Source organism: Macaca nemestrina, chromosome 6 (genome assembly GCF_043159975.1).
Source record: "Macaca nemestrina isolate mMacNem1 chromosome 6, mMacNem.hap1, whole genome shotgun sequence".
NCBI lineage: Eukaryota > Metazoa > Chordata > Mammalia > Primates > Cercopithecidae > Macaca > Macaca nemestrina.
Window position 1 is genome coordinate 29,150,730 of NC_092130.1, and position 13,775 is coordinate 29,164,504.

At 44.0% G+C, this 13,775-nt stretch overlaps 1 protein-coding gene across 3 annotated transcripts in view; it reads left to right on the plus strand.

The window, feature by feature from the left end:
• The window catches only part of LOC105466851 (coiled-coil domain containing 69), a 43,284-nt gene extending 30,123 nt beyond the window's left edge, over window positions 1-13,161 (plus strand). For all 3 annotated transcript variants that reach the window (XM_011715948.3, XM_011715949.3, XM_011715947.3), the window contains exons 5-9: window positions 6,694-6,767; window positions 8,068-8,169; window positions 8,968-9,087; window positions 10,073-10,170; window positions 10,903-13,161. In XM_011715948.3, the coding sequence (XP_011714250.2) occupies window positions 6,694-6,767; window positions 8,068-8,169; window positions 8,968-9,087; window positions 10,073-10,170; window positions 10,903-11,080 (572 nt within the window). In that variant the 3' untranslated portion in view covers window positions 11,081-13,161. The remainder of the gene's footprint in view (window positions 1-6,693; window positions 6,768-8,067; window positions 8,170-8,967; window positions 9,088-10,072; window positions 10,171-10,902) is intronic.
• Window positions 13,162-13,775: the final 614 nt, after the last annotated feature.

A 13,775-nucleotide genomic window follows, 5' to 3' on the forward strand; every position in this document is an offset into this window, starting at 1 on the left:
AATGTATGTTTAGCTTTATGAGAAACAGCTAAACTGTCTTCCAGAGTGACCACTATTTTGTATTACCATCTGTGATGTATGAGTTATACTGTTCCTACTCCATGCCAATACTTGTTGTCACTGGTTTTTTATTTTAGCTGTTCTAATAAGTGTGCAGTAATCTTCATGATAGGTTTAATTTACATTTCAGTAACGATTCATGTGCTTATTTGCTGTCTACATATCCTCTTTGATCAAATGTGTGTCCAGGTGTCTTTCCCATTTAAATTAACTTGCTTGTCCTTATTGTAGAGTTTTAAGAGATCTTTATATATTTTGGACAAGAGTTCTTTGTATTTGCAAATACTTTCTCTTAGCCAGTGGGGTTATTTTTTCATTCTCTTAATAATGTCTTTCACAAAGCCAAGCTTTTAATTTTGATAAAGTCCAATTTTTTTTTCTTTGATTATACTTCTTATGTCATGTCTATGAACTCTTTGCTAAACCCCAGGTAACAAAGATTTTCTTCAATGTTTTCTTCCAAAGACTTATGGTTTTATATTTAGATCTAAGATGCATATAATCATGTGGTTTTTCTTTCTTTCTTTCTTTCTTTCTTTCTTTCTTTCTTTCTTTCTTTCTCTCTTTCTTCTTTCTTCCTCTTTCTTTCCCTCTCCTCTCCTGTCTTCTTTTTTTTTTTTTTCTTTTCTTTTCTTTCTGATGCCCAGGCTAGAGTGCAGTGGTGCTATCTTGGTTCACTGCAGCCTTGACCTCCGGGGCTCAGGTGATCCTCCCACCACAGCCTCCCAAGTAGTTGGGACTATAGTGCACATCACCATGCCTAGCTAATTTTTTTTTTTTTTGTAGAAATGGATTTTTGCCATGTTGCCCAGCCTGGTCTCTAACTCCTGAGCTCAAATGAACCACTGGACTTACCCTCCCAAAGTACTGGGATTGCAGGTGTGAGCCACCACACCTGGCCTGGTTTTTCTTTAAATAGTTAATATAGTGGATCACATTGGTTTGAGTTTTCAAATATAGTTATCCCTAGGTATCCATGGGGAATTGATTCTAGGACCCACTTTGGATACCAAAATCTGCAAATGCTCCAGTCCCTTATATAAAATGGTGTATTATTTGCATATAACCTGTGTACATCCTTCCATACATTTTAAATCATCTCTAGATTCCTTATAATGCCTAATACAATGTAAAAGTAAAGTGAATAGTTGTTAGACTGTTTATTTGTATTATCTTTTGTTGTTATTTGGCATTTTTTATTTTTATTTTTTCAAATATTTTTTTATCCACGCTTGGTTGAATCTAAGGATGAGAAACCTGCAAATACAGAAGGCTGCCTGCATTGAACTAGCCTTGCATTCCTGGCATAAGCTCCACTTGGTTGTGTTATATTACTCTTTTTATGTATTGATGAATTTGATTTGCTAATGTTTTACTGAGGATGTTTGTGTCTATGTTCATGAGGAATGTTGGCCTGTAGTTTTCTTACACTATCTGGTTTTAGTATCACGATAAAGCTTGTGCCATGTAGTAATGTCCTCTCATCTTCTCTTTCTGGGAGAGATTATATAGAATGGGTGTTCTATCATTTTTAAATGTTTAATAGAATTTTTCAGTGAAATAATCTGTGCTTGGGCATATCTTTCAAAGTGTTTAACTACAAATTCAATTTCTTTTTAATAGTTATAGGAATTTCAGGTTATGTACTTCACTTTGGGTGAGTTTTGGTCATTTTTTTTTTTTTTTTTTAAGAATTGGTACATTCATCTAAGTTGTTGAATCTAGGTGCATAGGATTGTTCAGCATATTTCCTTAATATTTCATATATCTGCTGTGTCTGTAGTGATATTTCATTCCTGATATTGGTCATGTGTGTATTCTCCTTTTTCTTTGTCAGTCTTGCTTGAGGTTATCCATTTTATTAATTATTTCAAAGAATGAGCTTTTTGGTTTCATTGATTTCCCCACCCCACCCACCTTATTTTATCATTTTCCATCTCACTGGTTTCTGTTATTTTTATTTCCTTCCTTCTGTGTGCTTGCTTTATGTTTGGTTAGCTCTTCTTTTTTTTTTTCTTTCTTTCTTTTCATTCTTCTTCTTCTTTTTTTTTTTTTTTTTTTTTTTTTTTTTTTTTTTCCCCCTGAGACAGGGTTTTGCTCTCTCCCAGGCTGGAGTACAGTGTCATGATCATTGCTCAGTGCAGCCTCAAACTCCTCAACTCAAGCAATCTTCCTGCCTCAGCCTCCTGAGTGGTTGAGACTATAGTTACCCCACCACACCTAGCCAGCTAATTTTTAAATTTTCAATAGAGGCAGGTCTCTCTATGTTAACCAGACTGGTCTCAAATTCCCGGCTTTAGCAGTCCTCCTGACTCAGCCTCTCAAAATGATGGGATTACAGGTGTGAGTCACTGGGCCTGATCCTTTTTCCTGATTTCTTCAGCTTAGAATATTGATTTGAGACCTTTCTCCTTTTCTAATATAAACAGTTAAAACTATAAATTTTTGCCTAAACTCTGCTTTACCTGAATCCCACAAATTGATGTTTTTATTTTCATTTCTTTGAGTTCAAAATATTTTCAATCTTATTTTCCTTGAGACTTCCTCTCTGGCATTGAATATGTAGAAGTGTATTCCTAAGTGTTGGGAGATTTTCTGGTTCTCTTTCTATTATTTGATTTCCAGTTTGATTACATTACAGTCAGAGAACATAGTTTGTATTTTGCTGCTTTTATAGTTTGTTAAGGTTTGTTTTATGACTCAGGGTATGGTCTATCTTGTTTCATGTATACTTGAAAGGAATGTGTTTTCTGCTATTGTTGGGTTGAGTATTTTAAAAATAAATCAATTAGATAAAGTTTGGTTGATGGTAGTATTGAGTTCTGTATTCTTGCTGATTTTCTCACTGTTTTATGTGGAATGCTGAGGAGTGTTGAAGTCTCTAATTATAATGCATATTTGTCTATTTCTCCTTTCAGTTCTTTATCTGAAAATAATATAGCTACTATGACTTTCTTTTGATTAGTGTTTCTTTTTCCACCCTTTTACTTATGACCTACCTATAGCATATATTTAAACTGAGTTTCTTGTAAATAGCACATAGTTGGTGGGTGTTTTTTTGTTTTTTTTTTTAATTTTGACTTTAATTTTAGATTCAGGGCACACATGCAGGTTTGTTACATGGGTATAGTACATGATGCTGAGGTTTGGGGTATGAATGATACCATTAGGTGGGTTTTTAAAAACCCATTCTAACATCCTCTTTTATTTGGTATGTTTAAGCCATTTAATTTACTGTTGTTATTGATAATGCTGATGTTCATAATGCTGGGTTGAGGTCTACCATTTTAGGATGTGTTTTCTGTTTGTTCTCACTGATCTTTATCCTGTTTTCCCTTTCCTGCTTTCTTTCAGAGTATTTAAACATTTTTTAGTATTCCATTTTAACTTATTTATTGTCTTACTGTATCTCTGTATTTTTTTTTAGTGGTTACTCTAAGAATTACGATATACTTAACAATCTACTTAGAGTTGCTTTTTTTTTTTTTTTTTTTTGAGACAGAGTTTCGCTCAGTCACCCAGGCTGGAGTGCAATGGCATGAGCTGGGCTCATTGCAAACTCCGCCTCCTGGGTTCAAGTGATTCTCCTGCCTCAGCCACCCAAGTAACTAGGATTGCAGCCACCCACCACCAGGCCCAGCTAATTTTTGTATTTTTAGTAGAGACCATGTTTCACCATGTTGGCCATGAACTCCTGACCTCAGATGATCCACCCATCTCGGCCTCCCAGAGTGCTGGGATTACAGGTGTGAGCCACTATGCCCAGCCTAGAATTGCTATTTTATCACATCTAATGGAATGTAGAAAGCTTACCGTCATGTAGGTTCCTCTGTTCTCTCCCGTTTTTGTTACATTTTTCTTATGTATTACATCTACATACATCTAATGCCCCATCAGACAAGGTTATAATTTTTGCATTTAATCATCAATCATATTTTAAAGAGCTCAAGAGAAGAGGAATAGTCTTTTGTATTTACTTAGTTCTTTACCAGTTCTGTTACTCTTCCTACATTCTTGAAGTTTCAAGTTTCCCTCTGGTTTCACTTGAAGAATTTCCTGTAGCAATTCTTTTAGAGCAGGTTTGCTGGTGTTGAATTCTAAGTTTCCTTCATCTGAGGATATCTCAATTTAATCTTCTTTCCTGAAGGATATTTTCACTGCATATGGGATTCTGGGCTTATTGTTTTGGTTTTGTACTCCAGAAGAAAGCAGGAAAGGGAAAATAGAGGATAAAGGTCAGCAAGAACAAACAGAAAACACATCCTAAAATGGTAGACCTCAACCCAACATTATGAACATCAACATTTTCCAGCAATTTTTAAATTTTTTTCTTCTGGCCTCTAAGGTTTCTGATGAGAAACATACAGTTATTCAAGCTGTTGTTCCCTATATGTAGTGTACCATTTTTGTCTGGTTCCATTCCACACCTTTTCTGTGTCATTCGCTTTTGGAAAAGATGTGTCTGGGTGCGGATTTCTTTGGGCTTACTTTGGAGTTCAGTGATCTTTAATTTGTAGGTTTATGTTTTCGAAAATTTGTGGAATATTCAATCATTCTTTTATTTTTTTGGACTGCACCCTTTTTCCTCCGATTCTTTGACTGTGATGATAGAAATGTTAGATATTTGGGCATTATCTTACAGGTCTCTGAAGCTCTGTTCATTTTTTTTGTCTAATCTTTGTTTCCTCTCTACTGTCCAAATTGGATAATTTCTATTGATCTATTTTGAAGTTCACTGGCTCTTTCTTATCTCATCTCCATTCTGCCATTGATTCCACCTAGTGAGTTTTTATTTCACTTATTGTACTTTTTAGTTCTAAAATTTCCTTTTGGTTCTTCTTAATAACTCTATTTATTTCCTAAGACTTTCTATTTTTCTATAATTTCTAAAAGTATGTTCACTCTTACTTTCCTTTTCTCTTTTTCCTTCTTGCCATCAGTGGCAGGACACCCATACTTCTTGGAGTCTTTTTCTACTGGTTACCGTAAAAATTCTGTTAATAATTCCTACATTATAGGATCTCAGTGTAGGCATCTGTTGAATATCTTTTCTCAAGGGAGTTTTTTCCTGCTTCTTTTTAGGCTGAGTAATTTTTTGTATTGTATGCTGAGAAATTTGGGGTTGTATCCTAGACATTTTAAATGTTTAAATACATGAGATTCTGGGTTTGTTTAAATCTGTCAGGTCAGTGGTATTTCAAATTCTGGTCTTCTTGCTCAGTCTGCTGCTACCATTTACTTTTCAGTCTGCAAATAACTGCAGAATTCATTCTGTCCAGGTTTTGTAGCTAATTCGGTAGGAAAAACTGGATGAAGTGTGCTTCCTTCATCTTACCTAAAACCAGAACCTGTCTTGATAGGCAAATTAACAAATTAGGCCAATATTTTTTAAAAGTTAAGGCTATAATTTTTATATGACTATTCTTATCAATTTTTTACTACTCTATCACCATTATATTACTGAACATTATTTTTTTCTTTTTTTTCTTTCTTTTTTTTTTGGAGACAGTCTCTGTTGCCCAGGCTGGAGTGCAGTGGTATGATCTCAGCTTGCTGCAACTTCTGCCTCCCAAGTTTAAGCCATTCTCCTGCCTCAGCCTCCTGAGTAGCTGGACTTGTGCCACCACGCCTGGCTAATTTTTGTGTTTTTAGTAGAGACAGAGGTTCGCCATGTCGGCCAGGCTGGTCTCAAACTCCTGACCTCAAGTAATCCTTCCACCTCAGCCTCCCAAAGTGCTGGGATAATAGGCATGAGCCACCGCTCCCGGCCTTGAACATTATTTTTTTCATCACTGCCATACACCTGGCTCTTTGGCTGTATTATACTTTCCTGTCTCCTCTGTTCTATTTCCCATTCTGCCCATTGATTGCCATTTGCCTATTGTCTTTTTTCAGTTGAGACAAGGTTGGAATTTTCCAAAAGGAACTTTATGAAGGAGGTGGGATGATACATACAACTGTATTGATTTGGGGAATGACGATAATTTCAGCTGTGTACAGCACCGCCCTGTCTGTAAAGCCCTTGCACGTCCTTCTCATGTTATCCTCAAATGACCCCTTTGAGACAGTCCAACCCAGTTTATTGATCCCATTTCACAGTTGAGATAACAGGACTTTTAGATGTCTGATGTGATCTTCTCAAGGTCTCTCAGTTTTGGAAAGGCAGAGCCAGGACCAAGTGGATTTCCTAGCCACAAATCTAATGTACCTACCGCAGTTTTGTGCTTTAGTTTGACAACTAAGGATTTAATGATTTTGTGATTTGGCTAGTCCAGTTTACAAAGCATTGTCCTCTGCATTTTCCATGGCCTGAGGTGGTCTTAGATGAACATGCTTGCTGCAAGATCTTTGGATCTTAGCCTTAGTGAGGTGTGGATGGCACCCGCAATCTGGTAGGCTTCCTCCCAGGCTATAGTTTATTTCAATTTCCATGAGGTTTTATTAAATACCTAGTACATTTCTGGCACAGCCCCCAAGCAAGCCTAGGAGATAGAAGGATAAATAAGACCATTCCCAGACTCCTGGCCTCTATGGGCCCCAGGTAATCATCTGGACCTTTCTGACCATCAAGGGGCCTGCCAGAAGGCTTTGGGGAGAAGTGTCTGAGCTTATGGAGTTCTCCTTTCCCTACAGTCCTCCGGGCCTCATATGAACAGGAGAAAGAAGCGCTTACCCACTCTTTCCAGGAGGCCAGTGCTGCCCAGCAGGTGAGAGGGGCTGGGTCATGTCAGTCTTGGGTGAGGGTGGGGGAGAACCAGTGGGAAAGCAGCATGGAGCCCCAAGGCAGCCAAAACTGATTATGTGTGCCTAGGAGTGAGGGGCTGAGGTGATTGTCTTCTGTGTATCCAGGCCCCTACATGTGGTAACCAGGCTATTAGCTCAAGAAGGCTGGGTTTGAAATTGAGTTGGGCCTATTTTTCCAGGGACTATCAGGAAGATCTTGGAGAGGCATGGGCCAGGTGCCACAGTGTGATAGATTCATGGGTGGATGCACATAGACCTGTGGAAGGATGCAGGGAAGCATCTGACTCAATGTGGCTGTGCAGGAAAGATTTTCTAGAGGGAGTGAGATCTAAGCTGGAGTCTGAAGGATGGGTTGGAATTCTTTGGTAAAGAAGGATAGGAAGGGTGCCCCAGGCAGAAAAAAAGCAATGTGTTCAAAGACATGGAGGAAAAAGGGAAAATGTGGGATACCTGAGGAACTGAAAGATGTCCAGGATGCCTGGGGTATGAGTTTCAGTGGCAGAGGGGACTAAGGCTAAGGAAGTGAGCAAGGGTCAGAGTGGGAGCTGGCTAGCCATCTTAAGGAGTTGTGCTCTATCCTAATGGTAATGGTCACAGTTGGTTCAAGTAGAGGAAGTTCTTGGCAGTGAAACAGTTTGGAGATAAGAATGTACCCTGAAGCTGGGGGAGTATTGTGATGTTTGGCTGCAGTAGAGGATGTATAGGAGGAGCAGTAAGAGGTGAGCCTGGAAAAATTCATTGAGCCTCATTTGGATGGGTTTTGAATGCCAGGCTAACAATGATCTTTTATACCAGGACATTGTGCCCTACAGTATGGGGAGCCATTAAAGGCATTAAAGCAAGAGATGGGGTTGGTGTGTTCCTTTCGTCTCCTCTCCTTCTCCCTCTCCCTCCCCCTCCCTTTATGCATCCCCCTCCCCCTTCCCCTCCCCTCTCCCTCCCTCTCCTTCTCCTCTTCCCCCCCTTCTCCCCTTCCCTCTCCCTCTCCCTCCCCTTCCCTCCCCCACCCCTCCCTTCCCCTCTTCTTTTCTTTCCTCTTTTCTTTTCTCTTCTTTCTTTCTCTTTCCAGCATGCAATTCTGCACTGTAAGGGCTGATAGATCTCAAGCAGTGGTCAAAGTATGTTGATCTTGCATTGTCTTGTAGGGTAGACCAAAGACAGATAGAAGAACCCAAAACTGTTCTCCCTCTGGGATGTGGCGAAGTTCACCTATAGCCTTTATGAGGCAGGCTTTGATTGTCTCCATCCCACTCCCTGCTCCAGGAGACCATAGACAGACTGACCTCACAGCTGGAGGCTTTCCAGGCCAAAATGAAGAGGGTGGAGGAGTCCATTATGAGCCGAAACTATAAGAAGCATATCCAGGTAGGTGGCAGCACCCTGGGGGCTTTTCCTCCTTGAACCTCCAGGGAGGTCAGGGCCAGGCAACAGGAAACACCAGCCCCTCTTCAAGGACAAGATTCAGACCTGACACTCTTACCTACACAAGGGCCTGGAAATAAAAGAGTTCCCATTTCACTGATGGGAAAATTAAGGCCCAGAGAGCAGCGTCTGGAATAGTCAAGTGCTCACGTTCTGGATTCAGAGAGAACTATGTGCATATAGCAAACCTTCCACTTAGCACAAGTGACTCAACCTATCCAAACCACAGTCTCCTCATCTGTGGGGCTAGTACATGTCTCAAAAGGTGTTATTCGGATCCAGAGAGATAAAGCATATTAAGCACTTAACATAGGCTGAGAGAAGAAGGTGGGTGACTTGTGAAAGTCCAGCTGAGTTGGCCGGGAGCGGTGGCTCAAGCCTGTAATCCCAGCACTTTGGGAGGCCAAGGTGGGTGGATCACGAGGTCAGGAGATCGAGACTATCCTGGCTAACATGGTGAAACCCCGTCTCTACTAAAAATACAAAAAACTAACCGGGCGTGGTGGCGGGCGCCTGTAGTCTCAGCTACTTGGGAGGCTGAGGCGGGAGAATGGCGTGAACCCGGGAGGCGGAGCTTGCAGTGAGCCGAGATCACGCCACTGCACTCCAGCCCGGGAGACACAGCGAGACTCCGTCTCAAAAAAAAAAAAAAAAAAAAAGAAAGTCCAGCTGAGTTTCTGGCAGAATGGGGAGGAGGGAGGTAGCCTACTGGCCTAATGAGGTCACTCTCTCCCTGTCTAGGATTATGGGAGCCCCAGCCAGTTCTGGGAGCAGGAGCTGGAGAGCTTACACTTTGTCATTGAGATGAAGAATGAGCGTATTCATGAGCTGGACAAGCGGCTGATCCTCATGGAAACAGTGGTCTGTGGCTGGGAGCGGCTGGGGGATGCAGCCTCAGGCTCCCGCTTTCTGGGTGTTTCCTTTGTAAAGCATGCAGAGGGGCAGTGGTTTAAGGAGGTCCCAGCCTGGTTCACTCCAGCTTTGACCTGCCACCTGTGCTGACCACTGAGCATGGTCTGTGGCCAGGCTGGGTCAAGCAGTGGCTTCTTATCATCTGAGTCCTGTGCCTTTCAAGGCTACTGATGTTGCTGTAGCTTGGGTGACACTAGGGCAGGTAGCATTGAGAACACAGGAGGACAGAAGCCTCAGAAACCCTAGGGTTGAATCTAAGCGGAGATGATGTTGCTCTGGAAGAGTCTCCCTGGCCTCCTGTGTGCCATACAACTTATAATTAAAAAAATAAAACTAAGCAATTAACAGAAAGCTGCTGGCTTTTAATTTTGCCACAGGAGAATGTTAAAAAAAAAAAAAAAATCTTCCAGGCACTACCATCTCATATCACCATCAGTTCTTTTCTCAGGAAGGAAACAGGGTGGGAGTGAGATGAGCCAGGGTGTGTGCCCAGTGAGCCCTGGGGGCTTGAGTCACATGACATGGAATCACCCACAGGGCTTTATTTTAATCAGATCGTCTCAAACATTCCCTATAGATTTTGTTCATCCATTTTTGTGGAAACACATAACAGACAAACTTAATTTTATTTATATAGATCATATCCTTCTGACTTTTGGAGAACAAAAACTATTCTTTCTTCCATGAACTCATGGTGATATGAGATGGTAGGGCCTGTAATTTTTTTTAACATTCTCCTGTGGCAAAAAGTCAGCAGCCCTTTGTTAACTTTTTAGTTTTATTTTTTTCTAAGTTACCTTATTGCTCCATGAAATGTAACATATAGTCTAGAAGGAATCAGCGCTTTCAGTGACCACAGATAAGAGGGAGGTGTCAGCACACATCGTGCAGCGTGAGTTTGGCAGCTTTCTGAGCTCATTCTGATGTGTTACAGAAAGAGAAAAATCTGATATTGGAGGAAAAAATCACGACCCTGCAGCAGGAGAATGAGGACCTCCACGTCCGAAGCCGCAACCAGGTGGTCCTGTCAAGGTAGCTGTCTTCCTGCCTCCTTTCCTCCCGTCCCCACCCTTTGTGCCAAAATTTCCAGTTGGGAGAGTCTTAGAGGGACCTGAGGAATGGACTGACAGGTGGGCCCAGGGCCTCTTTAGGGAATGTGGCTACTCTTTCCCTGGGAGTCAGGAAACCCAAGGGGGCAGCTTTGCCCGGAAACCAAAGTTCCAGTGCCTTGATGAGTATCTGTGGGTCTCCGTCCTGGCTGAGTGTACTCCATGGGAAAGCCCGATATAGGGAAGAGGAAACAGGAAATTGATAGTGCACCAGGCCTAAGTGGAATGAATCAGTTCTTAGGACTTAGTAAATAAGAGCTAGTATCATGTGTCAGACATAATTTATTGAATACTGTACATATTTTCTCATCTAATCCTCATAATTACTCTAAAAGCTGGGTCCTATTCTTCTTCTTCTTCCCGTTTTACAAATGAGGAGCCTGAAATTGAAGAAGAATGAATAACTTGTTTAAGATTATATAGCTAAGTGGTGGAGCAGAGATTTGGAGCAGCTCAGAACTGCCTGCCTGTCTGTGAGGCCCACGCTCCTTGGTCAAGAGATTGAATTGCCTCTTGTATACAGGCCAACAAGGAGGGCGGTGGAGACCCTGCAGCAGGCTGCTGGTCCATCTGAGGAAGGCTCCCTGGGGGAATGGGTCGGTCTCTGTGGTACCCGCTCCCAGTAGGCAACCCTGGGCTCTGTGTGCATCCACAGGCAGCTCTCAGAAGACCTGCTTCTCACGCGTGAGGCCCTGGAGAAGGAGGTGCAGCTGCGGCGACAGCTCCAGCAGGAGAAGGAGGAGCTGTTGTACCGGGTCCTCGGGGCCAATGCCTCGCCCGCCTTTCCCCTGGCCCCTGTCACTCCCACTGAGGTCTCCTTCCTCGCCACATAGGGTGCAAGGCCTGGGCCTACCACAACGCCTGAAGTCACAGCTCCTTCCAAGGTTTTTCTGGAGAAGACAGCAGGAGCCTCTCAGTTCTTTTCCAGGAAGGAACGAGGGTGGGAGCGAGATGGGGAGCCAGGGTGTGTGCCCAGTGAGCCCTGGGTTCTTGGGCTACATGGAATCACCCACAGGGCTTTGGAGGCCCCGAGAAGCGTCTTCCCTTGAGTTGGCCTAGGGAATAAGCAAGAGGAGACATTTCCTCCCTCCCCCGGCACTCTGTCCCAATCCGAGAAGTTCCGAGGCTTTCCCAGGGGCAGCCTGTGTCACGTTGGCCATCTGACATAAAGGAGACAGCCCCGGGTCCCAGCTTGTCAGCTCTGCTGCCCACTTGCTGACTTGTCAACTTCCTCTAGGTGTTCCCACTCCACCCTGGCCTGCTCACAGCCTCAGTTTATCCCCTGCACTAAAATGGTGGGGGGACTACTCAAATGACTCTTCTGTCACTGCAGTGTCCCATTCTAGGATTGTCTGAAGGCCAGAGTAGGAGTTGGGGAGGAGTGTGGACAAACACTGCAAATCAGAGTGGGAAAAGTGAGTGGCAGGGTGGGGGTCTCTGAAGGCCCTTGGGGCTGACAGGGCCAGGCAGCCTCCCCAGCTGAGGCTCCGTTCCTGGGCCAGAGTTGGGTCTACTAAGGGACAGTAGCCAGAGCTCCTCTTTCTTTACCAGGCAAGGCACATCCCTTCAGCGCTCCTGGCCCTTCAGTCTTGGTGCCACCTGGCCACAGCGGCCAGCTTGGTGGTTCTGAGTCCATTGATCTGTCAGAGCTGGAACCTCATCCCTGCACAGATGAGGAAACCGAGGCATGGAGCAGTTCCCAGAGTCAAATCTAGATCTCATCTGTCATCCAGGTCTTATCCTTTGCTCTGTTTTTCTGTTCAGGCTTTGGAAGATCAGATCTGTAACTTAATCTTCCTGACTTAATCTTCCTCTCCCTGACCCTCACCCACTTAGTTTCTTTTTCACTCCTGCTCTCTGCCTTAACTCTTCCTCCCACTGCCCCTGATCCCAGGCCCAGGCTTTTACAACCTGGCGCTCAGCTTCCCCATCAGTGACAAGGGGTGGCTAGAGTAACTAACCTCAGCAGGCCGACCAGTCCTGATAGTCTGTGGATTTCAGATCCTTCTCAGGAAGCTTCAGGTCTACTGGAGACTATAATTATAACTCCTGTTCTGCATAGAGCATTTGCATCAAATACTTTCCATACACCTCCCTCCCCTGGTCCTCATAAGATCCTTGAAGCAGGTTCCTGTTTCTCATTGGCAACAGGGCAAGCAGATCACAGGAGTCAAAGGGTCTTGCTCAAGGTCCCCAGCTTCAGCCCCAGGCCCTAAGCCAGCATCAGAACAGTCAATCTGCATTTTTCATCAGTCATTCTGTAGTGACATTATCCCAGACTGCCTTCTGTATTCCCCTGTGTACAGTCTCCTTCTGTTTCTAGGTTTAGAAGTTCAGAGGTGACTGTGTTTCTCCATTTCCCCAGCCAAATGGGGGAAGAGGTGAGGCTAGGGGAGTGCTGTGCCGATTTTCCAGCCTTGGTCAGACAGGTCACCCGGGAGCCTCGAGGAAAGCTCTGGAGGGAATCACGTGTACTTTTTCATGAAGCTTTTCGCAAAGTACATCTAAGATACACTAGTTTATTGGACTAATGTCCAGGAGTAGACACGATTGGTGGCCAAGTTATCTGGGGACACCTAAACAGGTCACCGACCTACATGACTTCTCAGAACCTTTAATATGCCAATGTGTGTGACAGACTTACAAGAAGGGAGCTGAGTATCCAGCCTCTCCCAAACCTCTTTGAGCAAAGCTTCCGTCCCTCCCACACCTCTCACCTCACAGGCACATCAGGCCGCAGAATGCGCTTTAGAAAGCATTGTTGTAACTGAGAGGGGCAGGGCTGGAGAAGGAGCAGGTAGTGGGGAACCAGGCTTCCCTCATGCAGCCTGTGGTGGATGTGGGAAGGAGATCAACTTCTCCTCACTCTGGGACAGACAATGTATGGAAACTAAAAAGAACATGCAGCACCTTATTCACATGGCTTCTGTGTTTTTCTGGGAGAGTGGGGAGGTCGGTCTTCGCTGAGGACTTCTGCCAGGGGCAGGGATCTCTGAAGAAGAAATCCTGGGGCCTGGGTAGCCCACTCATGGTTCTGGGCACCCTCCTCAAGTACCAAAGCCCCACTGGCCCTTGCTTTGCCCTAACTGTGGATCTGGGGCTAGGGTGAAGCCTGGATTAAAGGATGACCTTCAAAATAGACCAAGGCTTGGAGTGAGGCTGAGGTTGAAGTGAGCAGTGAAAACAGAGTGATGGGGTGGGAGAGTGTGAGGAATGAATGAGAAGCCACTTTCTGCACTGCGGGGCCCCTCTTTGGCATCAGAAACACTGAGGTTCCCACAGGTACCTACCCTGATTCTGCCTATTGCTCCACATCCAGATGCCTGTGGCCAGGGAGGGAGCTAGGAAGGGGTAGAGGAGACACCAGGACCTCGAGTCATGTGGATATGGGTGGTGGCCAAACCAGTGCCCTGAAGGTTGGTGGCCCAGCAGGTTTAGACGTCAGCATCCCTGGCCCAGGTCTCCTCCACATACAGGGTGCCCTCTGCCTCCTGCTGCCTCCTGCTGTACCTGGCCCTCCCAGTGTAC